Source organism: Cloeon dipterum, chromosome 2 (assembly GCF_949628265.1).
Source record: "Cloeon dipterum chromosome 2, ieCloDipt1.1, whole genome shotgun sequence".
Lineage (NCBI taxonomy): Eukaryota > Metazoa > Arthropoda > Insecta > Ephemeroptera > Baetidae > Cloeon > Cloeon dipterum.
Window position 1 is genome coordinate 14,956,848 of NC_088787.1, and position 26,338 is coordinate 14,983,185.

Below are 26,338 nucleotides of genomic sequence, written 5' to 3' on the forward strand. Positions count from 1 at the left end.
CAGAAGAAGTAAAACTGGATTCTATAAATTCTTTACGTTGGCATTGGCAGCCATTGTTCCTGTGGTTCTTCCCGTCGCTGAGCTGCTGTTTGAGCTTTGAGCGGCATGAGTAGGAGAATTTCGTTATGTGTCATCATTTCGTAAATTTGTAGTCTCCAGTCGTCTCGATCCAGTGAAGTCTTCGTTTATAAGCCATGTTTTCGAAGAAAAAGGATTTGGACGCGTATGTCAGTGACATTTTCAAAAAGTCAAAAAGTGAAAAAGAGGTAATTAAATGAACTCAAAATTATCCGGTGGACCCCACACGTTCGTATAAAAATGGCCGTGTTTTCTACCATTGCCGCCTTTTTAGTGGAATGTTTAGAATTTAATTTCCTTTTTGTTTTTAACAGCGAAATTCAAAGTGCTTGACCATCGCGAAGCAATACGCTCAGCTTCAGGAATGGGCAACTGCTCGCAGATATGTCGGAGCTTACATCCAAGACCATCCGAATTCGGCTCCCGCGATGCGTTTACAAGGAGACTGCGAAGAGAACCTGGGAAATATGGAGAAGGCTCTCAACTCCTATCGAAGCAGTCTGACAGGGGACCCGACACAGAAAGATCTCATATTCAAAGGTAAAGAGTCGCACAGGTATTAAACCACAGAAAGAAAAAACGGCAACATATCTAAAAAAAATATTTTAACTAGTTACATACTCAAGCATTTATATTTTGTTAAGGTCAAATAATGGAATGCATATTAATTTAACCTAATTTGTATTCAGTCTGTGAGCTACTGTGCAAAGTCTCAGTCGACACAGAGACCTATCAGTACTGGGCTGACCGAGCAGAGTCTCTTGAAAGCACCCACCCGTCTGTTTTCAAGCTGAAAGAACACATTCTTACATCTATATCGTCTAGTAGCAGTATCAGTTTTGTTCCTCAAGAGTTAGAGGCCTTGATAATGGGTGTGTGCTTGTTTATAACACGGGGAAAGCAATCATCAATTTTATTTTTACTCATTTAGCTGAGCAGAAGGCTCGACCAGAAGATCCAAGTCCAAATTGCCGGCTTTTGAAATTGTACACAGGGAAAGGCCAGCACTCTAAAGCCTATAAGCTTGCAGTTGAACTGGAAGCTAAAAGCCCATTCAGGAATGACATAATGTGGTATGAAACCCTTACACAGTCTCTTGAGGTATGTGATCATTTTACATCGCATCAAATGTGTTGAAAAGCTGAGGTGTTAAAATTTAGGAATGCAAGAAGAGCGTAGAAAACAACTGGGAGTTTCATTCCTTCCTACTTCTTGCCTTGGAACGTCTTTTGTCTCTGTGCATTGATAACGTGTTTGATCACAGCAAGCAGAACAATTTGGTCCATAATAACTTGAGCACTGTCATTGACACAACGTTCAAGCTTGATCAAGCGCTATTTTCAGCACAAACTATTGTAAGAATTGTACTAACGTTAAAAATTACATTAAATTTATATTTTATTCCACTCAGGATAAGCCTGGCTTGACTAGCAGGCGTGCTCTGGCTGAGCATCTGATGCAACACCTTGTTGCTCAGCTAGCATTTCATCTTGCTTGCATCCTCTTCAAGAAAGCCAAAAGGGTAAAAATTGTCATAAAATTATTCGTAAAAATACTCGACTCTCTTTGCTAGGATCCAGCTCAATGGAAGTCAGCTAAAAAGTTCAGCGGCCCGCTGTTGATGTTAGCATATCAAACTCAGATTCCGGATGAGGATTTATCGTGGTTCAAAGATTTGCCAAATTCTCTCCAAAACAGCACCAAGCTGTGGATGAATGATGGAAGACTCCGAAAGAGTCAAGCTGGTGAGTTTAAATAACAAAGATTATTTTCCTATGTTACTAATAAAAAAAATTCAGGTAACATTCTTCTGGGGTTAAACAGGAAGAAAAAGTTCTTGGATGTCATCTCTCCTCTGTTAGTAACAAAGTGGCAGGAAAAGTTGTACGAGGTATAAGAGCTAAACTGTTTCCTCTCCTTAATTATACAATATCTCTTGTTTGTAGGACATCTTTGTAGAGTACCCCAGGAGCAGCCTTACTTCGTATTTGGCTATGAAAATGGATACAAACAAACTGAACAGAAGCCTTCCAACCTCCAATGAGCTTGGGCCATTTGATGAAGCCTCTACTTTGTCTTACTTCGACCAACTGCCTCTTCTTGTTTGGTATGGCCTTCAGTTCCGAGCTCAAGGACACCCCTGGACTCCACTCAACGAAATGAACGATGACCCTAACCTGGTTGCACTCAACGTTCTACCAGCAAAGTCACTTTGTGCAGCATTTCCCAGTTTGAAGCGATTCAACAAAGACTTGCCAGGAATCAATCAGCCTACTCCCGAAAGCTTGTCTCAGATGGACATTGATGCGTTCATCTTTGCATCAGGTAAATTCTGTAAATTTAAATATACTTGGATGCTAATCACATCTTTTGCAGTTGCTTGCTCCGCAAGTGTGCTAGAAGGAAATCAAATTCGCTGGAGTGATGAAAAACCTGAAGTCCTCCCAATCTGCTTGTCTGAAGAGCTGTGTACTTCACCTCAGAAATTATGGTATTACTACTCAAAGAAAGTTTTGATTTGGCTAATTTTTAACATGATTTTTCAGGTGGACAAATGTCTGTCGCATTCTGAAGCCATCAGCAGGTCACTTCTCTGTATCATCAGAGACAAGGAAAATAATCAGAAATGGACTAGAAGCAATAAGATCAGTTGACTCGCAAAGTGGACAGCAGGATGTCCGTCTCCTTTGCGCACTGGCTAGATACTTCACTGCTCAAGCCATCAAGAATGAAAAATGTGGCGCAGATGATGACCTCGTTGCCGCTCTCTACTTGCGAGCAAGCCACTACTGGTCTTGCGCAAAGCCTGCGCTGGAGAACATTAAGAGCGGGAGAGCTTTGAGACAACTTCACCCAGATAGGCTCTTCGCACTAATTGGGTGAGCTATTGAAAATTTGAATTAAATTTTTAAATTTGATATCAAATATGAGTAGCAAAGAGTTGGACCGATTTGGGGCAGATTCACTGTTGTATGAAGCATGTTTTGCTGCTGGTGCTCAACTTGTCAAAAATGGAAGATTTGAAGAGGCTATTGAAGCTTTTGGTGACTTGTCCAGTCCTTATGCAAGCATGGAACAGGCATTGGTAGGAATAATTATACATATTATGGTTTAGTGAAAAACTAATTATTTCTTCCCTTAGCTCTACAAGAGAATGGGAGAAGCTGAGGATGTTGACATGCCAACTAAAAAGATATATTTCAAGAGAGCTTTGGGCAGTTTCTATCTCACCCTAGACAGGCTGAAGGGACAAAGTATGCCATTTTATTGTGAAGATTTTGAAATGATAACCAAAAGTAAATCAGGAGTGGATCCCAGACACCCATTGAACAACTCTTTGAGATTATACATTGAAGAAACCGAGGAACAAATTAATGTGCTTTTCCCTGATGCACATATCAGGAATCAAGGTAGTGCTTGCCTGCCACCCACACTTTCAGCTATAATACAATCAGAATTTTTAGTGCGAAGAGGTGATCATTCTTATAGTGACGTCTCTGATGAGGAAGACAATCCAAGAACGCCAGCACCAAGGGCTCATCACAGCACTCCATTCACCTCGGTATTTTTTTTCTTTAAAATTAAATTACCCTTTTAATTTGACTTTCATTCAGAGCCGCGCACGTCCTGTAACTTTATCAAATGGTACTCCTGCAAATGGTAGCCAGCGGAGTCATAATTACTACAGATCACCAGCAGTCCTGACACCGAGGCCAAGAGAAGAAGCGCGGCCCAGCCCTGAAAGACTTGAAGCTCAAATGCGTCAGCTTAGTGTCCAGCGGGAGGGTGAGCTGCAAGCAATGGCTCGCATTGTGGAGGCAACCAGGAGCAGTGACAACGGCTTGAGAACAGAACTGCAGTATTTCAAGGTAGTTGAGGCCGCATTATAAATTTATTTTTTATTTTTTTCGCTTAAATGATACTTCAGGATGCCGTGAGCAAAGACCTGCAAGCTAACCAACGGGAGATGATGGAGTTGAGAAAAGAGACAGAAGAACTGAACAAAAACTTTCAAAGTGTTCAGAATGATTTGCAAAAGGTTTTAAAACTTCTGAAGACAACCCATATTACCAACATTAGTCCTGCTGTAAGCAACCTTTACATGGCATAGTAACGTAGAAAATAATTTTTTATCTACAGGTTTCTGAGTCTCGAAACATTCCTGATGAAGACCATCATTATTATGGAGAGGAGATTGAAAATGAATATGGCAATGAAAGCTCAGCAATAAACCTGAGTCAAGTTCCGCACCAGAAATCCTTCCCAACTGCCGCTGCTGCAGGCAACACAGCTGGAAACTTTCCCATGTACAACCGTGCTGTTTTTCCTTTTCCGCCTCCAAATTATTTCCCACTTGCTGGTGGAGTTGACACAACAGCTCTGATGTACCAAAACCTGCCTTTCCTGGCACCTGGAGCACTTCCTTTCAGGTAATTCATTGGTTCGATCTAGAATACTTATTGCATAAACCAGTGCACCCTGGAGAAAGTCGTATTTATAGCTTTCATCCTCCTTTATACGCTGGTACATTAAGAGGACTGGTGTGCTGTTGCTTTCTTTCTCTGATGAGTGCTCTTCTTGACTTGGCTTCTTGCAACTTATCTGACAAAGAAACTGGTTGCTGGAAGTCAAATCTAGCAGACACATGTCATATGAATCAAAAGCAGCTTGAACACAAACAGGCTTTCTAAGCGTTATATTTTTTCTTGCAAATTTAAAAGGATAATAATGTTTCTCAATCAATAGTGAGGGACAGCGTTTACCAGAATTCCAAGTGGGTGCACCCAATTTGCTGCCAGGCCAATTGCCTGTATCAGCAACAGCAGCTCAAAATGCTGCTATTTACAGCCAACTGGTACAGCCGCCAGTGCAGCTTGCAATGGTCAACAAGGTTCCGCCTGTGGTATAGATGTTCTCTGTGTAACTATCAACTGATCTTATTTAAACCTCTAGGCACCAACTGCGCAGATAGTTTCCGATCCCACAGCTCCTGTGGCTACTAAGTAATTTTTGGCTCTCTTTTTTTGCATTTTTATTCATCCTCATTTATTTCAGGACTCCAGAGAAAACGCCCTTACTGTCGCTACCCCACGCATTCCAAATCACTATGCCTGCTGAAGCTCAAATACCAACTGCTTCTCCGCTTGACAAAGCTCCTGCATTAGGTAGTACACTTCTTATTAGGGCGTCAAAAATTATAACCGAACATTCACAGCTGATGTGTCTCCACAAATGATTTTGCAAAATGTGCCTACTCCGGCCTATTCTTCTGTAACCCCAGAAGCTTCAAAGCACACTCCTAGAATCTCTAGAGTGTCGGTGGGTTCTGTTGTGTCAGAAGATGGTGAAGTACCAGAACACGATGCAATTCCGGACTTCAAGCCCATCATTCCTCTGCCAGATGAAGTTGCGCCAAATACTGGTGAAGAGGAAGAGAATGTTCTGTTTGAGAACAGAGCTAAGCTGTACAGATTTGTGGATGGTGAATGGAAAGAAAGAGGAACTGGACTCATGAAGATTCTAGAGTCAATGGAAACCAGCAAAGTGAGGATCCTAATGCGTCGTGACCAGGTAAAATAAAGTAAACATTAGTGTTCTCTAGCTTCTGTCCAAATATGCAATTTGTGTGCTACACTTATTATATTTTCAACTCAAGTAAATAGCCATGTATTTGTATTTGCAGGTGTTGAAGGTCTGCTGTAATCACTTCATTCCTTCCGACATTGTTCTCTCGCACATAAGTGGGAATGACAAAACTTGGTCTTGGGCAGCTCAAGATTTTGCAGATGAAACTGTCCGTGTTGAGAAGTTTGGTGTCAGATTCAAAACTGTGGAAGAAGCAAACTTGTTCAAGGACACCATTGACAAAGTGAAAGCTAAGTTGCCTAAAAGTAAGTTGTGCTCAAGTCTGCAGAACTTCTTTGAATTGACTCACTGTAATGTACAGCTCCAGTTTCAAAACTTGTGGATTCCTCGCCAACTTTGATAGCTTCTTCAAAGAGCCCTGTTTCTAAACCCCCATTGATTGCTGAGACTCCAAAATCGTCGATCAGCGCAAAATCTAATGCCCCAGCTAGTACTGTGTCATTCGGTGGCTTTACATTCACCTCTGCACCATCTTTGGCCAAGAAAGCAGACGAAGACAGAGTGGATGTTTCTAAAAAGGAGGAAACAGCATCCAAACCCAGCCCATTTGCTGGCTTTTCCTTCGGAACTCCTTCTTCAACTCCATCAATTTTTGGCTCCTTTGGAGGGCAAAAAAGCGAAACCTTTGGAGGAGTTTCAGCTTTACAGTCTTCTGAAAAGAATGAAAAAAGTAAGCATGGAAGATCCCCAACATATCTATTTTGCTTAAATTGTTGAGCGATTTTTGCAATACGCAAATTTTGCTGCAATCCGAAATTATGGTAGCTCTCAATCATTATCCATTTTTGCATTTAGGCACTCCTTTGTTGGGAACAACCTCTGTGTTTGAAAATTCTCCAGTCTCGCAATTGAGCTTTGCCAGCATGTCCCAGCAGCAACCCTCCACATTCTCGAGCAGTGCAGGCAATTTCAAAGTAAGAAAATCTCTGATATTACTGTTCTTGTTACTCATTATTTGCACCTAGGGATTTGATGGTGCTGGTACTCTTGTGTTTGGAGGATCCACTCCTTCCAAATCCACCACTGCTGTTGAAAGCACTGGATCAGTCAGTTCTTCTGCAGTTTGCCCTGGAGATGCAGAGAGCGCTGAAGATTTCATTCCCACGGCTGACTTCAAGCCTGTTATTCCTCTTCCTGAACTGGTGGAAGTCAAGACAGGTTTGTAATTTATTGTCATTTAACATTGTGCTGTAAAATTTTGTCCCCTGTAGGAGAGGAAGGCGAGGATGTATTATTTGAAAACCGGGCGAAGCTATTGCGATTTGTGTTGGAAACAAAGGAATGGAAGGAGCGCGGTATTGGCAAGATGAAGATGACTTGGAATCCATCAACTTGTAAAGTCCGGCTTGTCATGAGACGAGAACAAGTCCTGAAAGTTTGTTGCAACCATTTCCTCACCCGAGAAATGAAGCTGTTGCCCATAAGTTCGTCTGATAGAAGCTGGACTTGGGTTGCCCAGGATTACTCCGAAGGAAATCTGTCTCAGGAAACACTCGCCATCAAATTTAAAAATCCGGAAGAGGCGTCTGCTTTTAAGGAAAAGTGGCAGGAAATTCAAAAAGACATGACAGATGGGGACAAATTGTTGCGAGGACAGGCCCCTCCAGCTCAAACACCTGCTACGTCAGTCACGCCCCTAACTGCAGACAAGGACCTCATGAAGCAGTTCAAAAAACCTGAGGGCAGCTGGGAATGTAAAGATTGTTACATCTCCAACAAAGCAGATGTGACCAAATGCGTAGCTTGTCAGACTTCAAAGCCAGGATCAGAAACTCCAAAAAGCAACCAAACTACGACACCAGCTGCTGGTGGGAGTCTGATGAGTCAGTTCAAAAAACCTGAGGGTAGCTGGGATTGCAAAGCTTGTTACATTAACAATAAATCAGACGTGAATATCTGTGTGGCATGCGAAACTGCTAGACCCGGATTTGAGGGTACAAAGCCAACCAAAAACCTCACACCTGGCTTGACTTTTGACTTCAAGTCTTCTGGATCTTCAAAATTTTCGTTCGGCAATGCCGCGGCAGCAGGTCCTGTCGTCACCTCCAGCTCAACATCAACCTTCAATTTTGGAAATCCAAGTTCCACCTCCACCTCAAAACCTGCCTTTGCTTTTGGTGTGTCGCAACCAGCCTTCTCTTTTGGAACACCAAAAATTACTGAGCCGTCCTCCACTACTACTTCATTTGGCTTCAAGTTGCCAGCCACACCTGCGCAGATCACTACAATTTCTACCAGTGCAGTAAGTCCTGGAGATGCTGAAGAGAGCGATGGAGAAGTTGAAAATGACGAGGGAGACCACATTCACTTCACGGTAACTAGCCGTTAATATTTAAGTGAATTTTATGTAAGTTTTTTTATCGTAGCCCATAATTCCGCTACCTGAGATGGTGAACGTTGTTACTGGAGAAGAAGACGAAGAACCTTTGTACAGTCATCGTGCAAAGCTGTTCAGGTGGGCAAATGGTGAATGGAAGGAGCGAGGTATTGGAGACTTGAAAATCTTGAGACACAAACAGAATGGGAGCATCAGGTAATAAAAGTACCTAGCTGTTTTTCGGATTATTTAAAATGTTTCCTTAAGGCTGCTGATGAGACGAGATCAAGTGCTCAAGATTTGCCTGAACCACCGACTCACCAATGAAATGGAATTTTCGCCAAAAGGCGACAAAAATCGATCGTTCCAGTGGCACGCCTCTGATTTCTCTGAAGGGGAAGTGAGGCAGGAGCAGTTCGCTGTTCTCTTTAAAACTGAAGACATAGCTAAGGACTTCATTGAACATGTAGAAGAAGCAAAGTCGTTGCTTGGAGATCATGACTCATTGGCTGCCCAATCTGAAACAGCTGCCAAGACCATGTCGCCTAATGGTATATTCGATCACGGTGCAAATTTAAACAATCATTGTCAAATATTGAATTGCAGCTAACAATTCTATATTGGAATCTTCACTGGCTAGTAATAATCAGTCCACAACGCCTTCCAAGAGCTTTTCATTTGGACAGGATAACAACTCATCAGCTAGTGGCACTCCGAAATTTACGCTTGCACCATCCAGTTTCTCCTTTGGCGCACCATCTAAAGGTGATTTTTGTGAGCTTAGCCTTGGAATAAAATCACAAGATATTTCATTTCCAGACTTCACACAGAAAACTTCTACTGCAGATCCTTCAGTAGCATCAGATGATGGTAAGTTCAGAGTTTGTCCTCTTACAGAAATTGAATTGAATGTGTAATGTCTGTTCACAGAAGTGAAAATCTTAGATGTGATCAATGTGCATGTCTCTCCTGAAGATGTCAACAAAGCAAGAGCTCTGCAATTGCCAGACAACTTCTATTCATACAAGCAGAAGACTCCATGCAAAGGATGCAAGGGCTGTCAAGATGAGGAGAGTGACAGTAGTTCAGCTTCAGTGAAAGAAGAAAGGTAAGCATTCTAAAATAAATTGAGTTGGGCTTCAATGCAGAAATTTTGACCAGTCTATTGCGCTTATAAATATTTAGGGATTTTTCCCAGGTATATACTATGCCAATAATTTACTAGTAGTGAGTGGGAAATATCTAAGATTTGCATTGAACTTGTTCAAATATTTACAGAATGTTGTCTATGACAGATGGTTGGCAAAGAATTGAAAGAATTTGCACCTCCATTTAGAGTTCTGTGTAGTTTGGTTGAATGAGTTGCCTTTTTCTTTGCTTTTTTCTTCTCAAATCAGTCACCCTTTAATAACTTTTTGTGCAACACAACTCAAGGGCAGTTGACTTTAGTTGGTGTACTGAAGCTATTGTCAAATGATAAAACAATTATCATTAACACCATGTCATCCGTATTTTTGAGATTCAACATTGCCTTGCCTTTTTGCAGTTCTGCTCAAGCTGCGAAGCCTGTGGCTGTCTTTGGACAGTCTGCAACGGTGGGATTTTCAGAAAAATCAATTAAACCCGCTTTGAATGGAAGTTCAATCAACATCTTTTCGCCCTCAACTGATCAGCCCACTTTTGCAAGTCTTGCTCAGTCAAATACCAGCAGTGGATTTGGTATGTACCTTCACAAGTTGCTAGCATAGCCTATTTATAATTTCTCATCTCTAGGCAATGCTGCCTCAAGCAAGCCATTCTCTTGGGGGACTGGAGCCCCTTTGTTTGGCTCATCGCCTGCGCCTGTGTTTGGCGGCGGTAACACAAAGCCTGTTGCATTGTTCCAATCCCCTGCGACAGCATCTCCAAAAACCGACAAAGATGGTCACTCAAGTGGTGAGGAGGAGGAGGAAGAGGAAGCGCATGACCCGCACTTTGAACCAATCATCGACTTACCTGACATCATTGATGTCAGGACTGGCGAAGAAGACGAGGAAAAGAGTAAGCATTCCACTCATGACTAGCATGAAGTGAGATCTCAACTATTTGGTATTTCTGTAGTTTTTGCCCAGCGCGCCAAGCTCTACAGGTATGATACATCGACAAAGGAGTGGAAGGAACGTGGCGTGGGCGAAATGAAACTGCTCTACCATCAGGCCACTGGAAGGTATCGACTGCTGCTGCGACGAGAGCAAGTGTACAAGGTCGTGTTGAACCAATTGCTCACCAAGGATTTGGAACTGAAGAAGATGGCTACCTCGAACAATGCTGTCTGCTGGGGTGGATTTAATCACGCTGAAGAAAGCGGTGGAAAAACTGAGGAGCTTGCGGTCAGATTCAAGGTAAGCTTCCTGGAATTTAATTGCTTTCATTGAGATTGTAAATATTGTTGTTTGCTTCCATTTTAATTTGAAATTCTTTTGTCGGCATTTGCTAATAATAGATTTTAACTTATATCTTCACAGAATGAAGATTTGTTGAATGAATTTAAATCAAAAGTCGAGGAGGCTAAGGAGCGATTATCCACGATGGCACCTTCAACTCCACCACAAGCTGATAGGCATGGCCCCAGAACACCTCCTGTGCATTACGAAGAGAGTGACGAAGAGGAACAGGAAGAGGAGGAGGAGGGAGAAGATGAGGAAGATGAAGATGATTACGAGACCTATGATGACTATGAAGAAAACGACCTCACGGACGAACAAGCCACTGTGTTCTCCCGTAAAGATGGCGATCCTTTTGGCCCATGGCTAGCTTTGGGCGTTGGGCGTGTGAAGGTAAATTATAAGTAGTATTGCTATTATCTATTTGATCTAAGAAGCTGGTGTGAAGAAGAAACTTCTTAAATTAGCACAAGTAACACCAAACATTTAAAATGCCGTAGCCACAACAAATATAAAAATTGAAATATTTCTCGGGAAAATATGCTGGTTAACATCTAGATATAAACTTTTCAGATCGCGTACTGCTCTGATGGACTTTACAGTGTCATTATTGAATTGGACGTCAGTGAAGGAAGTGAGAGCGTCAGGATTCCTGTTGACTCTCGAATGCAAGCTTTTTCTGAAAGAACTCAAGACAAAGAAATTTGCTTTTCTGGCATGAACCAAGCTCAAGACACAGACCGAGTTGAGTACTACAAGGTGTTGTTCCAATCTAGCAGCGCAGCAGATGATTTTCAGGCCCATTTCTCTGAGGTAATTGTCTTGTTGAGGAAATCAATTAGTCACTCATATTATTTTTGAAGGGATTGGTCATGGCTGATAACTTACAGCAAGAAAATGATGTCGAACCCTGAAGTTTTGCTGCTGCTTTACTGGTATTACTATTTGCCAATTGTAATTTAATGGATAATTTGATTCAAATTTTTTTCGCATTCTTTTACGTTAGCAAATGTCAATGCAAATAAATAAGAATTAATCGCACAACATAGTTTCAATTTGTATTCAAACTCCTTGAGTAGATCTATAGAGAGGAGAGCGAGCGGGGAGGGATACAGTGGGAAGGCAACAGTCCGCCGGTTGTCATAGCAATGAGCGGGGCAGGCGCACACCGGCGCCTCGCTCACATATTGATGACTAAGGGTGCCTTTCTGAGTGGATCATGCTCTCTGCGTGTAGCAGGCGAGGCAGACCCCCTCGTCGCTCGCTGAATTGGTCAGCATTTGTGCAGTGAGTGCGTGCTCCTGGCTTCTGTGCATGGTGCCGAGAAGAAGGTGTGTGTGACAGCGGCATCCCTAGGCCAGCTAGGACTGTCGGTGAAAGCTTGATTTCTTAACTTCACTCTTTTTCTAAAGATCTGGCAGAGCAAGCCGTCGGCTCACAATTTGAGCGTAAACCATCGCGAATTCTGCAAAGGACAAGGGTCACCTGAATTTTACTTATGGGAATTTTGAATAATTTCTCACGGGTAGAGATCGCCACTTAAATTTTCGAAATATTACTGTAAATTATGGAAAAAAATCAAAGAAGCAGATTAAAGTCTGAGACGTTGTAGATTTCAATTATTTTGAGCCAATATGTTGACATGAATTATTTTATCATAAACGTTAGCAACAATCTTATCCCACTGGAGAGCGTGTTGAGCTTCCTTCTCAAAACAAGATGAAAAAGATCAGCGGCCCCTCGTTTTAGATGTGAATCATGCTCCCGTGCCGTTGATCACTCGTCGGCGCCGTAGTATATCGGCATGTATATATACATCACGTCAAATATATTTTTTTTCGTGCCGGGACTGAAAGCAATGTGTGTTGTCTGCTCCATGAGAGGGATCGACTGAAACTATAGCTAAAAAGTCGTGCCTTGCCCATTTAATTGGCAATTATTTCGTCGGGCAATCCTCTCTTATATTCGTCTGGCGCTCGACCTTGCTCAGTGTGGTGTTGTGGAAAAAGTGAGAGGCGAAATAAAGAACGCCGACGGCGAGATGCGGCCGCGAGCGCGTTGGCCGCGGGCCCAAATTTCCACTGCCGCGCGCGAGATCTCTGTGCACGTCTATCTCTCGCGGCACACGTGGTTATAAATAGTTTCAGGCTGCTGCGGGAGAGCCCTTGCTTCGTATAAAATTGCTATAACGTACCCTCTGTTTTCTCGTTGGTAATTAAAAATACAACGGGCAGTAGCTATTAATAACTACCAGTAGTAGTACACAGCAAACTTTTGAAACCCGCCGTAGAATCGTTTCCTGCAGCAAAACATACACAAACCTCTTTCACTCTCCGCTTATAACTCTTTCAACCTCTACATCTTTTTCACTTTTCACAACTTGTAATGCTATTTGCTTTTCAAAACCCAAAAAATTTCGACACTGAAAAGTTTCGAGAATTTAAAAATAATTTTGTTTAACCGGCACACACGCAGCGTCTCGGGTACATACATAAATATTTCTAAATGAATTTATCTTTTCATAATCCATCAACTCTTGTTATTTTTTTTTTCAATTAGGAGCAAAAATGGCACTGGTGATGCTGCCATGTGATCTGCCTTGGTGGCCGCAAGTGCAGAGACTCCTGGGTCAATTGCAACCGCAAGATGACGGATCAAGCGTGCCGGTCGAGAAGCTGGCTCGAGTTCTCACCAGCATCCACGCGCTCTGCAAGTATGCCCACTTTATAAAACCAATGAAAATTTATTAAACTAAACAATTACAGTCGTACTATGCGAACAATATACCGCATCTCATATTTTTTTAGAGGAGAGATACATATATATATTAAATTGCATTTCCAGTGTCGGACTGGACCCCGATGAGCCAGATACAGTGGACCCTGAGCAATTCACCAAATTGTCTTGGTTTCTGGAAAAAGAGTGCGACGAGTACGAGAGAGAAGAGATACTTTCCAAGTCCATTCCGTGCATGGTAAAATACGCACTCAAGCTGAAAGAGCTCAAGCCAGCCAATGGTGTTCATTTTAGTTTACAGCAGCAAGGTATGTGCAATATCTGAATGAGACGAGAGTTGCTTTTCTATTGCATTTTCAATTTCACTTTTTTCCTTCTTTCTCAAATTTCATCAAAAACGTTTTGTGTCGCACTGTTTTGTGGCAAAGCAGGTGGTGTGTAAATATGTCATTGTATTTGTGTGCAGAGGACTATGTGTCGATGGAGAAACGGCTGGCGGCCTCGTTGCTATCGCACGCTTTCTTCTCTTCATTTCCGAAGCGCTCGCTCAAAACCCACCCCACGCTCTTGGACTTCAACTTCAGCCACTTTTTTAAGCACTTGCACTTGTAAGTCGCTTTAAAATCGCCAATAAATTCGTTCAACTATGAGATGGCGTTTTCAAACGAATTATTTTCCCTTTCAGACCAAGTCAGCAGGCCAAATTTCGCAGCCTCATGCATTACTATGCGCTACTCAGTTCCAATGAGCCACAAGGAAGCATTTCAGCGTCTAGAAGAGTATGTTTCTTCACTTAAACCAGCTTGTTGTTCAATCTCTCTTTCACGTCCCATCACTATGGCTTCAAGTTTATGTATTAAGAGCAATGTCCCTATACACTTGTACAGATTAATTGCATTACACCTCCACTTCAAACTTCCATCCCGCTCTTAATAAGCGTATTTATGCAACCTGCGTGACATTCGTGTCGCGCCAGTCAGCTAACCAGGCAAACACGGTGCATGTGAAAATGTTGCATAAAACTACATGCCAGCCAGTTGGGATGCAAACGTGTCAACTGTACATAGTTGTGAAATACAAGAGCAGCTTTTTCTTTCCGTCACGTGCAATGAGCTTATTTTAGTACGCGGAAGCAAAATTGTCCATGTGACTGCGAAACTTCAAATTGCTATCGCACAACCTAATTACCAGCACAACAAAACCACCACAGTTATTTTAGAATGAAAATATTCTCTTGGACTTATAAGGATGTATTGTAAATTATGCAGTGTGATATTAGCAGAGACACGTAAGTTAGAAAAAATGATTAATTAATTATTTTTTTAACACTCTAACCTTTCAATTTTTGAATAAAATAATTTCACCACAAGGAAACTAGAACGAGCGAACACACACACACACACACACACACACACACAACACGGCTAATTTACAAAATTAACAATTTTTAATTATCAACTGCAGAGCGCCGTACACGTAAAACACGTTCTTTAACTCTTCCCACACTCTTCGCCGTTGCTTCTCTCAACGGCTTTAAAGTCACGTGCTTCATGAAAAATCTACCAAGGAGCATTTAAAAAAATAATATAATATAAATTTGTCATTTTTTTCTAATACATCCTTATAAACTGATTAAAATACCGGAGAATAAAAAAGTTTTGAGTATATATCACAATAATTTAATTAGTTTTTGGTGTTTAATAATTAGCTACAAAATTCTTCCATCTGCCGCAGGTTCTGACCAGTACCAAGTGGTTAACCGTGGAAGACTGGCTGGAGAGTGACCTGCCCCTTTGTCCTGTGATGGTGAGACATCAGCCCCGGCCGGAGAGGGTGCCCGAGCCCTCCGCGCTGGTGCTCGCCCCGTGCGACTCGCATGTCGGCTTGGACGTACTCGGCGAAGGCTTCAGTCCCGAGTGCCGCTTGCTAATTGGCCAGCCCGAAACATTGGTGCTGCTCCTCTTTTTTGAAGCCCTCGAAGACAATGAAACCTTGTTGCTGGAAGGCGCAAGTCGGACGGCCAGACTCAATCCTGCACCACCGTATTTTGAAAGCATCGGAATGGTAAGTGACACCGCTTCTAACAATTTTCATTAAAAATTAAAAAAAAATATTGAAGATATGATTTGAATCATGAAGGTTAATCCCAGCCAGCGGAGATTTTGATTCGCAGATTAGGCTCTGCTATTGAGGCACCAAAAGGCTAAAACCATCACTGTCCAGTTCTAAGAAATTGTCGATTTTATTTCCACTCTCAAAAGGAACATGCTAGGATGTTCCACGTGTTTTAATTTGCGTCGTGAGTTGGATTAGTTCACTTATTTCAACAGTATAAACTATATAAGATAACCCAGAAACTACTATTTTTAAGTCGGCTATTTAATCAAGTTATGGTTCCTCAAAGTCCTGAAAGAATTGCAATGGAAATAATATTAAATCAATTTTAGAGCCAGTTTTTGATTAACCATCATGTTTTAATCTGTAGATTAAGTAGACAAGACGAATCTAGATTTTCCATTTTGACAGGTTAAATCTCGTGACTGGTTTTTTTAGAGTTAAAGATATAATAGCTGCGAGACTAGAAAGTAATCCAACGCCGATTCCGCTGCAACGAGAATAATCTTAAAAATCAAAGTTTATCACAATTTTTAGAATTTAAATTAGCTGCATTTTTTAATTAAAAAATTGCAAGTAAATTTCGTTTAAGTGGATCGTACAGGAAATTTATCAGCGCATAACGGTTAAGATTTAAGTGCTATGAGTAATGAAAATTTAATAGCCATTAACCTTGGGCCACTAGAAACTTTTGATAAAATATTGTTTGGAATTCATTAAATTTATTCTTTCATCGATTCATTTCTAAAATTCTGTTTGGGGAAAAATTGTATTTTCAAATCTCCCTTTTGAAACTTTTGGCAATTTTTTCTAAGATCCTGCAATCGTTGAATCGTGCCATTAGTCTCACTTTTTTATTCGGAAAGCAATTTCAAATCGCTTTGCGGAAGTTATGCAGGTTGAATGAAACTTCGGAAACTGCGTGTTCGCAGGACACGTGGCCGAATCAGACGAGCCAGTTGCTTAGTTTCGCCGACCCAGAAGACTTCTCCGACCTGCCGCCGCGCCAGTACGAAGAGGACAATATCCTCAGAGAGCTCAACAAACTGTTCCTGGCCTTTCAGCCGGCCAACAACAAACAAATTCCAAACAGCCACTCCAAGTGCCCGGCCGCCAGCCTCGCGAGCATCCACCCAACTTGCAAGCGGCTATCTCCGATCGGCGAGTCTTTCAGTTCTGGCACGCCGCCTGAAATTCCTTCGCCGGCGAACGCGCCACAAAAGCGGTTCACTTTCAACAACGGCAACAATAATTGCAGCAGTAAAGTAGGAACTAGCCGCAAAGCTGATTCATTTTGAATAAAAAGGAAGTATTGCATTGCAGAAGCTGCTCGAGGTGGAGCGTAAGGGCCGATTCATCGCACTCGGCTCGTCAGGCGAGTTGCTCCCTGTCTCACGAAACGACGTCCTGGGCTTAGCATCTGCGTACCGCTTCACTGGACCGAGACATTCGCTAATCGGCAAGCAACCCTCGCCAGCACCAATGCTCGCGGCAAAGACCAAGCTGAGCAAAAAGTTTTCCAGCAGTAGCAGCGCGCACGGCGATGCCGATTCCAGCGACGACGAGGACGAGTTCCACAGTGCGAAAGAGAGTTTGGACTGTAGTGAAGGTGCGTACTTGTAAATATGATGAGGAACTGGCGAGATTTTATCACGGGGTGTTGCGGCAGATGGCAACGGTGCCCAGATATTCGGCCACGAATTAGACACTCCACAGAGACGATGCAGTTTTGCTCAACGGCTGAGGGAAGCACTGAAAAGAGAAGCTGGCGCGCTCGGCTTTAACTCTGAACAGGGCAATAAAGACACAGAAGATTTGTGCTCGAGTTCGTCAAGCTCAGAGGGCGAAGAGGACATGTCCCGATCAAAGTTTGAAATGACTACAACCCTAATTTTTGCAAAATTAAATTGATTTTTCCTTCCACAGGCCACGGAGAGCCGGTTCTTTCGGATTCGCTCTACAAGACGAGCAAGACCTAGGTGGAGAAGTGACGTTGCCTCAAAGATGGCTAAAAAAAGCGCTTTCCAAAGAGAGTGAAAGCGTGGATGACTCTAACGCGAGTCAGTGCGACACCGACTCGGAACTGGAACAACTCTACGAACACTTTTCTCGCTGGCTGGACCGCGAGGGGGAGGAGGAGGCGCAGGACGAGGCCGTCCGCAGCTTCGCCAGAGGACTGCTGACCCGGACGCTGAGTGACTGCGGCGCCGCCTCGGCCACCGCAAAGAGCACCGGGGTCACTAGGTCTCTCAGCGAGGCTGCAGGCAGCACTTGCAACGGGTATTTATGCAGCATTTTAATACTTTCAAGAAAAAGGGAGGCCTTGTGAAGGGAAAGACACCTTTTCTTAGTGCTTAAAATCAGAACTTTCATCATCCTATTCTAGTTAGTTGAGAGCGCCGTCATCTCTCAATTAGGGACGACAGAGTTAGCCGAAATCCGGTTACAGAAAATTTGAGAAAAAACCTTTTTAACTTTAGTTGAAATACAAAAAAAAAAACGAAAAAAGCGTAAATTCCCAGGTTGCCGTTTCAATTTCTGAGAAAGTCAGCATGCTAATCAAGCGGCGAGTATCAATTGTCTGCTTATCGGAAATCATGATTTATGTCGCCACAAAGGAAATTTAGCTCATAATTCGCACACCATTGGAGAGTTCGCGACAAGAAGGATCGAAATCAAGCCAAATAAAATCAGTAACAAACGTTTTAATTTTGATTTTTTTTCAAGAAATTCGGCAAATTTTGAAATTTAATTTCTCTTCGGTCCAGCTTTTATTATTGCACAATGTGTAGCGATCATCAATTGCTAAATTTCACAAAAAAATACATTGTTGACTTCTGCAATTAGTTTATTAACATTGCTTGACCTTGTGAGCCGACTTTCTCAAAAATTAAACGGCAACCAGGGCTTTTTCCTAATTTTAAAATATTATGGTATTTGAGGTAGAGGTTAAAGGATCGTAAAAAAAATTTCTTAAGAAGGAGAGAATTCAACACCTTTTAACCAACAAGTATAATCCGTTTCTCTTTAAAATGTTAGTAAATTATTAGTGACATTTGGTATTTAAGCTCTCGCAATGAGCTTGACGCGAATTAAAAGCAGATGAGCATTTAATAAGAAATAAACCAATCAAAAAATTACGCAACTGGTTTTTCCTATTGCGTAGAGAAACGAAGCGGACGACTTATTTTAAAAAATTAATAATATATGAAAATAATTATAAATTGCCTATAAAAAAAAGAAAAAATGAAAAATACTCGCACATAAATAAAGAAAAATTTATACGCAACTAAAACCATTTTTAGAAATTATCAGACCATTTATTATCCAAACATTTTCAGCAAGCGCGAAAACGATGGAATAATAAACAATCTTATTGTTATTTCCTGCCGCCTCTTTCGTTTTTTATTTTAGAGTACAGTATAAAATAATTTCCTATGCCTTTTCATGGCATTGCAGGAGAGCACCTAGACGACTGGCGGCCCACCTGGCATCCCTTTTGGGCGATGGGAAAGCTGGCCCACGACCAGTGGCGTCTGGATCTTGGTGGCGAGGCTGTTTCACCACCGACGCCCAACTGAAAGTTGTTCTCCAGTGGCTGGCCGCCAGTCAGACCGAATGCTCATGTTTGCTTTTCTACACTGAAAGTGTCGATTCTTTGGCTAAGGTAAAAAAGTCCCGTAAAAGTTACTCTGTCGGAAAATAATCACGAGTTATAATAATTTACAGTTGGATACTTTGTGCAGAGTAATCGTGGACCGGCAGTGGACTGTGGGTGAGCTGATGAGCGCGGTTTTGCGATTCGCCCAGAGCACCCTAGAACTGTCCGAAGATCCCGCGAACCCAATGCCCGAGGGCGAGATCCCAAGGGCACTGTTCAACGAGCTGATTGGGGCCGAAAGGTCCCAAGTGGTTGTCGAAACAGAACTATGACCCCGATACCTTGGCAAGCAACAAAGGCTGTGCAGAAATGAGAGACCTTAACTTCAATTAAGAGACCTTTTGTACTGACACTAATCACGACATGAATTTGAAATTCCTTCTGTGCCTTGAACATGTGTCGAATAAAAATCCCGTCTTCTTTCTTTTCGGTAGTCACGACTGCTTGTTAGGTGGATCAAAGAATATTGCCTGATTTTAGTTCCATATTTGTACGCTTGCTTTATTACTTTTCAAAAATAAAAACAGGAATTCTAATAATCATGATTGATTGTGGTGTACTTGTGATGCAATCAGTGTACCTTTTCATGTGGGAGCATCTCTGAGAATAATATATTGATTCATTGATACACGTTCCAGAGCAGCATTGAATGGTAAAACAGCCAAGAGAAGGGCAACAATAAATAAAAACATGATGGCACAAAATTCGAATTACAAGAAGGCTGGATTCAGTTGGAAAGATTCAAAACTCAAGCGCCATAAAATACTTTTATTCAGTCTGAGTACTCAACCTCATTGCACAATAATGTTAAATTAAGTCTCTGAAATTTAAAAGAGTCAGGAGAAAATGACTTTGATTCTTACTCAACTTTAAACTTTGATTAAAACGGTCTGGTCTACCTTTGCTATGATTTCTGAGTTTAAAAACCGAGTTGTGGAATTGCGCTGGGCGCTTACAAGGAAAGATCCAGGGCATCAACGTGGAAAAATGAGAAATCACTTTCCAGCAAGCTTCTTTTCCAGGGTCTCCCTGATGGCATCGAGGAAGTCCAAGGTGTGCAGGAACATACCATCCTTGACGTTCTTCAGTCCGTGGATGCAACCGGCCAAATCCTTGGTCAAGTGGCCGGCGTCGACTGTCTCAACGCACGCCTGCTCCAGCAGAGAGCAGAAACGCTCGAGTTCGGGGTTTCCATCGAGCTTGGCGCGGTGCTCCAGGCCTCGGGTCCAAGCAAAGATGGAGGCAATCGGGTTGGTCGAGGTCGGCAGACCCTTCTGGTGCTGGCGGTAGTGGCGGGTCACAGTTCCGTGAGCAGCTTCAGCTTCGATTGTCTTGCCGTCGGGGCACATAAGTACAGAGGTCATCAGACCAAGCGAGCCTGAAGCATAAGGATAAGGCTATTATAACACAATGCCATTTTCAGACGTTTCATAAGATTATTTAGATTCTAAATGTTGGATAATCAAGGTACAATGCCTTCTAAGGGTCAAAATGTGTTCAGGAGCATGACTTTTTTGCTCAAATCCTAATAGTTTTCAGGTAAAATTTGCTAACTTCATTCTGGTGGAAATTTAGTAGAACAGATCATTTTCTTTCCTTTCTCCCCTCTTTCCTTTGAATTCTTTTATGAAATTTGATACTTTCTTTTAAACAATCATTTCGAAACATTATATTTTTCAATAAGGCTTTTTTAGCAGGTATTATCGAGGCATTTTCTCTCCGGGTTTTGGCTTATAGAAAATGTGGAATAATGGGCAGTTTTCGTCTACAAATATTCTTACTTGCTAAGATAATAATTGACACTTTACACCTCTTTTAGTTATGTGTTTTTATTTGTCTATGTTTAAGTGGTTTATTTAGCGTCACAATTTGATGGAATATCCAAAAAAAAATAGCTGAAAACATAAAAAAAACAGTGTATTGTAATGAAATTGCGATTCAGCTGATTCAGCGTATACTTCATAAGTGTCAGCTGAGCATTTCGTTTATCACATGCAGCTAAAATACTGTTATACAGTGCAAAAATCGAAATAAAACTAGCTGAAATCGGAAATATACTGCATTGAAAGTTTGGGAAATTCCCCATGAGATACCCAGCCACACTTTACTTAAAATACAAACTTTGTTGCAAACATTTAGTCGAAATTGCGCAGTTTTTAATCTCCCTCTAGCATGAAGAAAAAAGAAACAGCAATTGTGGAGATATCTAATCAAAATTTCTTTAGTAGAAAAATATCTTAAACTAAGAGAAACAATTAGATGTCTTAGCGAGCCGTGCTGCGCCGCGCCAGCCAGTAAATTTTGGGTCACGGGGGCAGCTGCCAGTGAAAAAGGGTCCAAAATTAAAAAGTCCGGGAGTAAAAAATGACTTTCAGCCCTTCGTGCCGTTAAGCACTATCAAACTTCACGTTTAAAATACTGCCAGCCGCGCTAGCCACCGGTGAAAATGGCCAGCCGCCGGGCAAAACATTGGGCAAAGCCAGTCCCGCCAACTGTCACCTTAAATCTCGCCACTGAGACCTCTAGAAAAAAATTCACTGGCTCCCCCAGCTCTTTTTTAGAGTTGATTAAGCAGTCAGATTGACTTTAATCGAAAAATCGTTATGAAAATAAACTAACCGTATCCTTGAGCGACAATATCAGACTGGACATCTCCATCGTAGTTCTTGCAGGCCCAAACAAATCCACCATTTGACTTGAGAGCTTGAGCGACCATGTCATCAATCAAGCGATGCTCATACCAGATGTTAGCGGCTTCATAGTCTTTCTTGTACTCGCTGCGTGAAAAAGTTCAATGATGTTACCCTGGTTAAAATGATTTTTGTGTTCTTACGCCTCATAGATTTCTTCGAAGATGTCCTTGAAACGACCATCGTATCGCTTGAGGATGGTATTCTTGGTGCTCATGTACAGAGGCCACTTCTTCTTCAGGGCCACTTGGAAGCTAGAGTGGGCGAACGCCCTGATCGACTCGTCGGTGTTGTACATGCCCATGACCACGCCGCCCTGGCCGGTGAAGGTGAAAACCTCCAGGCGCTGAGGAGAACCTCCCACCGGGGTGTAGACCAGCTCCACCTTGCCTGGCTTGCCGCAAACGAAATCAGTCGCCTTGTACTGATCACCGTGCGCGTGGCGGCCGATAATGATGGCCTGGGTCCAGCCAGGCACAATGCGGGGAATTGTTTTGCAAATGATGGGCTCGCGGAAAACGGTGCCGCCCAAGATGTTACGGATGGTGCCGTTCGGCGACGGCCACATTTTCTTCAGCTTGAACTCTGCAAAATTATTAAGATCAGATCTAAAAATCCTTGATGTCATGCGAGCCTGCAGTACCTTCAACTCGTTGTTCGTCAGGGGTGATGGTGGCACATTTAATGCCCACGTTGTGCTTCAGGATGGCATAAGCGGAATCGAGTGTGACTTGGTCGTCAGTGGCGTCGCGGTAGGGGAGGCCAAGATCGTAGTACAGGCACTCCAGCTGAAGAAAATCACATTATTGAGTTACAATGCATGAGAATATTTGACAGTCTGTAATTAAAATTACCTTGAGGTATGGGAAGATGAGATTTTCCTTGATCTTTTCCCAGATGATGCGTGTCATTTCATCACCGTCCAATTCGACAATTGGCTTGGCCACTTCAATGCGCTTTCCGGTTCCATCTATTAACATATTGAATATTTCAAGATTTGGTTTTTTAAATTTATATAATTTAATTCAGTTTGATTCTTAGATCAATAATGCAACCGAGCAAACAAAAAATTCCCCTTTGTACTCGAGCAATTATTATGGATAGTTATTTTTTAATTATTCATTAAAAGTAAGAATTTAATTAATTTTAGGTTGTTGATCAGACAAAGCAAGATTAGCAGAGCCGTGAAAACCAGTTGTTTGAAGAACACTGGCACCTGTAGAACATTTTTACGACCTTGATAGAGCCTGTGTGCCGCTTTTTTAAAATTTACACTAACATGCAAAAACGCGATTATTTGGTCCAATAGCCAATAATACAAAATAAATCCTTTTGGCACAAGATTTTAACAGTCAATTGAACATTAACGTGATAAAGATGTTCCTCGGTTATAAACTAACTTATTGTTATTGCTTTTCTTGAATTTAAACGATCAGATAGTTAAGTAATAAATAAATGAATGAACTTACTGGCTGCCCAATGATAGATATATGGCAAAAGATGGATAGTTAAGCAACTCAAATTGCTCAAATAGCTCAGCGAGCTGGGAGGCGAAACTTGCTGGCTTTCGCACCTCTCCAGCGGCGTCGGGGAAAAATAATATCCGGCGTTTTAATAAAAATACCTCAGTGATGGCCACATCGGGCCCAAGCTCCTCTGCGGCCACTCGGGCCCCCATGATATCCGCTCGGCGGTGTTTTTGAGACCTGTTGAGCTCATAGCCCACAGGATCTGAACAGAGGTTAAAAAACAATGTTTGGGTAATTTTCCCCAGAGCCGATTCATTAAGTGACAATATTTATTTTCCACTTTGCCCCCTTCGATTAATTTTTTCTAATCATTTGCATTCAGCGAGAGGCATGTTGTGTTCTGAGTAGGCGGTTGAGACTCTTCTGGAATTTTCAAGGTTACTATGGCTTACAACACACACGCGCCAAATTCATGCGATGGTGATAACAAACCCAGCATGCGTGTGCTGGCTGCTATTTCGGCCGCAAAGCAAATATTAAGATTCACCAGGCCGATCTGCGCGATTCAGTGACGCAATAGCCCAAGAGCGAGCATAAATCAAAATTTAAACGGTTGCTAAAAAATTAATTTTGAATATCAAGGATGCAATGTAAATAAAATCATTGTAATTTCAACAGAAGAATTTGCCAATTTATTTAAAAGGTGGCAAATCAGATTGCTTGGCGAGCTGTTTGCAAATATTTATGAGGTCGTCAGAGGTAATGACTGGAAGGGACCTGCCAAACAAGTGGCTAACTGTATAACGTGGCGAAAAAGCGCACGTAAACCGATCCTATCAACTATATACACTTCGCTACATTTTAGTCTCCGTGAAGGCGGGTTCATTGATTCGATTTTTATTTCTGCTAGATTTTGTTACTCCTGGTGAATTACATCACACGAACTCGTGATAATTGATTTAATTTTTGTACAAATCGATTAGGCTCTAAACATATTTTTAAAAGCTGAACTGCGGAGAGGGGAGAATAGACTAGAGTGCTGACCCATGCACACACTTTCAATGAGGGCACACGTATTTATATCGCAAGTCCAAGTGGTCAGCAAACCGACCTCTCTCGGTCGTCACCCTCTGCCATACGCAGTTCTTCTCTGACCCAATAATGGGTTTCAAAACAAAAAGTCAGCGTAAAATTGGCCTTCCCCAGCTGATTTGTTCAGTTGAAGGCAAATCCAACGTCAGCAATATTTTCATATCGGTTGTAAGTGCACTGCTGTTTTCTTTTTGATAAAATTTCGCGCTTCTTTTTAATTGGAGGGAGAGAGTTGTGATCAATCGCGCTCGGCAGAAAAGTATTTTTATTTTCGCCGAGCCTTGGTGTATTTTTGGTTTCCACCCACCGAGATACACGCGGGTTTTTATTGCCAGGGTTTCAGGCAAAAGCAAAAAGGCACTCAGCTTTGGTGTCTACGGGTGCCACGCGCCACTTGCAAAATTAAAATATAGTCATTCAAAAATTGCAAAGAAAAATTAGTAAGGGGTGTAAGAAAAAATCATGCGTTTTGTTTTATCCTTAAACAGTCTAACTACATAATTGTTATTTAAAATTAACGCATTAATGTGAGATTTTTCAAAAAATTGTAATATTTGTTTTGTGACTAATAGGCTGTAAAGTTAAATAAACTTTATTTAGCACGTAGGATGCGAATAAATGCAAGTTCTATGGACTGGATAAATTAAAAATACGCATGTAAAACCCCTTCTTGAGTTGTACTTTGACGTCAAATAATTATGGTAATTATTATGTTTCATTCTTGGTAAAGAATAACAAGACATCATTCTCATTTCATTATTAACTCGACCAGTTTCAGTTTCAGCGTATCCAGTGCGCTCGTTTCTATAATATATGTATTGTTTCAGTTCAAAATTTTCTAACAATCGCAATAATCTCTCCTCGTGAATACCTCTCAGAGCCTTTGCATCTTTCAAGGGAGAGAATTATAACACTTTCCTCCCAAATGCAATGCGCACATCAAAGAGATGAGCCTGTTTTTTCCATTGCACCAGTTGCTGCTCGACCTCTGTCGTTTCGTTTCTCTACTTTGATAAGGGCATTACAATGGTGCTTGTTTTTAATGTTATCAACTGCAGCACTTGGAAGGCTACTCTTTCTCGTTTCTCGCCCCGCGTCATTGGCATTAATTAACGAGCACGTACAAACCAATTTGGCCTCTACTTTTATGCAATCGCAAAACAAATATCATGTATGGTTCGATTCGACTACACCATAAAATGGTCAAAGATTAAAAAAAATCATTTCGGCGACTGAATTTACTGTATTTAGACTCAGTTTTTACTCACGAGAACAGTTTTAATTGGCAATTATAATTCGAGCATCGCATTACTTCACTTTGATTAACAAAAGACCAATTAATTAAACTAATTGCAACGCGCATTATTCGAATCTACACGTGCCCACTGTCAATTAAAATCAATGTCAACAATCCTCTGAAGTTCTATTTTGATCTTCACTTATGACATTTATTTTCTCACCACCAGCGTATTCAGTGCCTTCAGAGTGGAGTGAATAATATCGAGCGAAACTCACTTAACCCGCTTCCTTCTCCCTCACGCAGAAAAAAATGCTCACGCACCCCTCATACAAACACAGAGCAGCTGCGGTTCATCCCTTCCCGTTTGGAGACAATTTGCCTTATTTTAAACACGAATTTACTGAAAATTGCGCAAAAAATCAACCAGCTATTAAGTCAGGACTGACGTCTGCACGCTCGCAAAGCGCGGGTAGATCAAAATATCCGGCTAAGTGACAGGTTTCGAGCGTACGTGCCGCTTCTAACATGTGAGTTCTGTCAAAATTTTGCCACCGAAAGCGGGTTAAATCAAAATGACTGATTGCCAACGTGTGTTGTGCCTGCGTGGGTGGTCATACTCACAATTGCGCTGTGAAGGGCTCAACGCCGGGGCTGCCGAAACAGCAGCCGAATTTTGGCTGGAACGAGCCAGCAGTCGGCAGACGGACCTCATAGCTGCGGCCATTTCTCTAGAGTGAGGCGGGTTGCATACGCCGTCTACGCGAGCTGCGAGCTCAACCTCCTCTCTCCTGCAGTCGCAACGCGGCGGCGCGAAAACACCACTTCACTCTCACTTCGCACGCAGCGAAATAATGCTGCGAATGTGCGAATC

At 42.0% G+C, this 26,338-nt stretch overlaps 3 protein-coding genes across 7 annotated transcripts; 2 read left to right on the forward strand and 1 right to left on the reverse strand.

Moving 5' to 3' along the window:
• The first annotated feature begins 72 nt into the window (after positions 1 to 72).
• Positions 73 to 11,508, forward strand: LOC135937700 (E3 SUMO-protein ligase RanBP2-like). Of its 2 annotated transcripts, none has more exons than XM_065480885.1 (38): positions 73 to 266; positions 393 to 618; positions 768 to 950; positions 1,010 to 1,179; positions 1,239 to 1,433; positions 1,490 to 1,600; positions 1,652 to 1,823; positions 1,878 to 1,969; positions 2,025 to 2,403; positions 2,455 to 2,569; positions 2,625 to 2,957; positions 3,013 to 3,163; positions 3,221 to 3,332; positions 3,384 to 3,488; positions 3,534 to 3,640; positions 3,693 to 3,947; positions 4,007 to 4,165; positions 4,219 to 4,508; positions 4,825 to 4,981; positions 5,032 to 5,081; positions 5,134 to 5,243; positions 5,294 to 5,649; positions 5,762 to 5,969; positions 6,026 to 6,394; positions 6,520 to 6,638; positions 6,690 to 6,882; positions 6,936 to 8,038; positions 8,091 to 8,257; positions 8,309 to 8,592; positions 8,648 to 8,806; positions 8,861 to 8,911; positions 8,972 to 9,149; positions 9,588 to 9,760; positions 9,815 to 10,081; positions 10,142 to 10,422; positions 10,546 to 10,857; positions 11,038 to 11,277; positions 11,328 to 11,508. In XM_065480885.1, exons 1-38 carry the CDS (start codon positions 195 to 197, stop codon positions 11,376 to 11,378), a joined length of 8,055 nt encoding a protein of 2,684 aa, XP_065336957.1. In that variant the 5' UTR covers positions 73 to 194; the 3' UTR covers positions 11,379 to 11,508. The 2 variants fall into 2 exon arrangements, with proteins under 2 accessions (XP_065336957.1, XP_065336958.1); XM_065480886.1 differs by having other exon boundaries at positions 3,543 to 3,640.
• A 131-nt stretch (positions 11,509 to 11,639) lies between these two features.
• Positions 11,640 to 19,521, forward strand: LOC135937080 (uncharacterized). Of its 4 annotated transcripts, none has more exons than XM_065480157.1 (12): positions 11,640 to 11,795; positions 13,024 to 13,177; positions 13,309 to 13,508; positions 13,667 to 13,808; positions 13,886 to 13,979; positions 14,935 to 15,264; positions 16,248 to 16,580; positions 16,639 to 16,924; positions 16,985 to 17,183; positions 17,242 to 17,595; positions 18,775 to 18,982; positions 19,045 to 19,521. In XM_065480157.1, the coding sequence occupies exons 2-12, from the start codon at positions 13,032 to 13,034 to the stop codon at positions 19,246 to 19,248; spliced, it is 2,496 nt and encodes an 831-aa protein (XP_065336229.1). In that variant the 5' UTR covers positions 11,640 to 11,795; positions 13,024 to 13,031; the 3' UTR covers positions 19,249 to 19,521. The 4 variants fall into 4 exon arrangements, with proteins under 4 accessions (XP_065336229.1, XP_065336230.1, XP_065336231.1 ...); XM_065480158.1 differs by having other exon boundaries at positions 11,666 to 11,837; XM_065480159.1 differs by having other exon boundaries at positions 11,666 to 11,833.
• Positions 19,522 to 19,724: 203 nt separating this feature from the next.
• Positions 19,725 to 26,248, reverse strand: LOC135937082 (isocitrate dehydrogenase [NADP], mitochondrial-like). Its single transcript, XM_065480165.1, has 6 exons — positions 26,089 to 26,248; positions 22,521 to 22,636; positions 22,310 to 22,454; positions 21,810 to 22,251; positions 21,596 to 21,753; positions 19,725 to 20,354 (listed from the first exon to the last, which is right to left on the reverse strand). Exons 1-6 carry the CDS (start codon positions 26,189 to 26,191, stop codon positions 19,972 to 19,974), a joined length of 1,347 nt encoding a protein of 448 aa, XP_065336237.1. The 5' UTR covers positions 26,192 to 26,248; the 3' UTR covers positions 19,725 to 19,971.
• Positions 26,249 to 26,338: the final 90 nt, after the last annotated feature.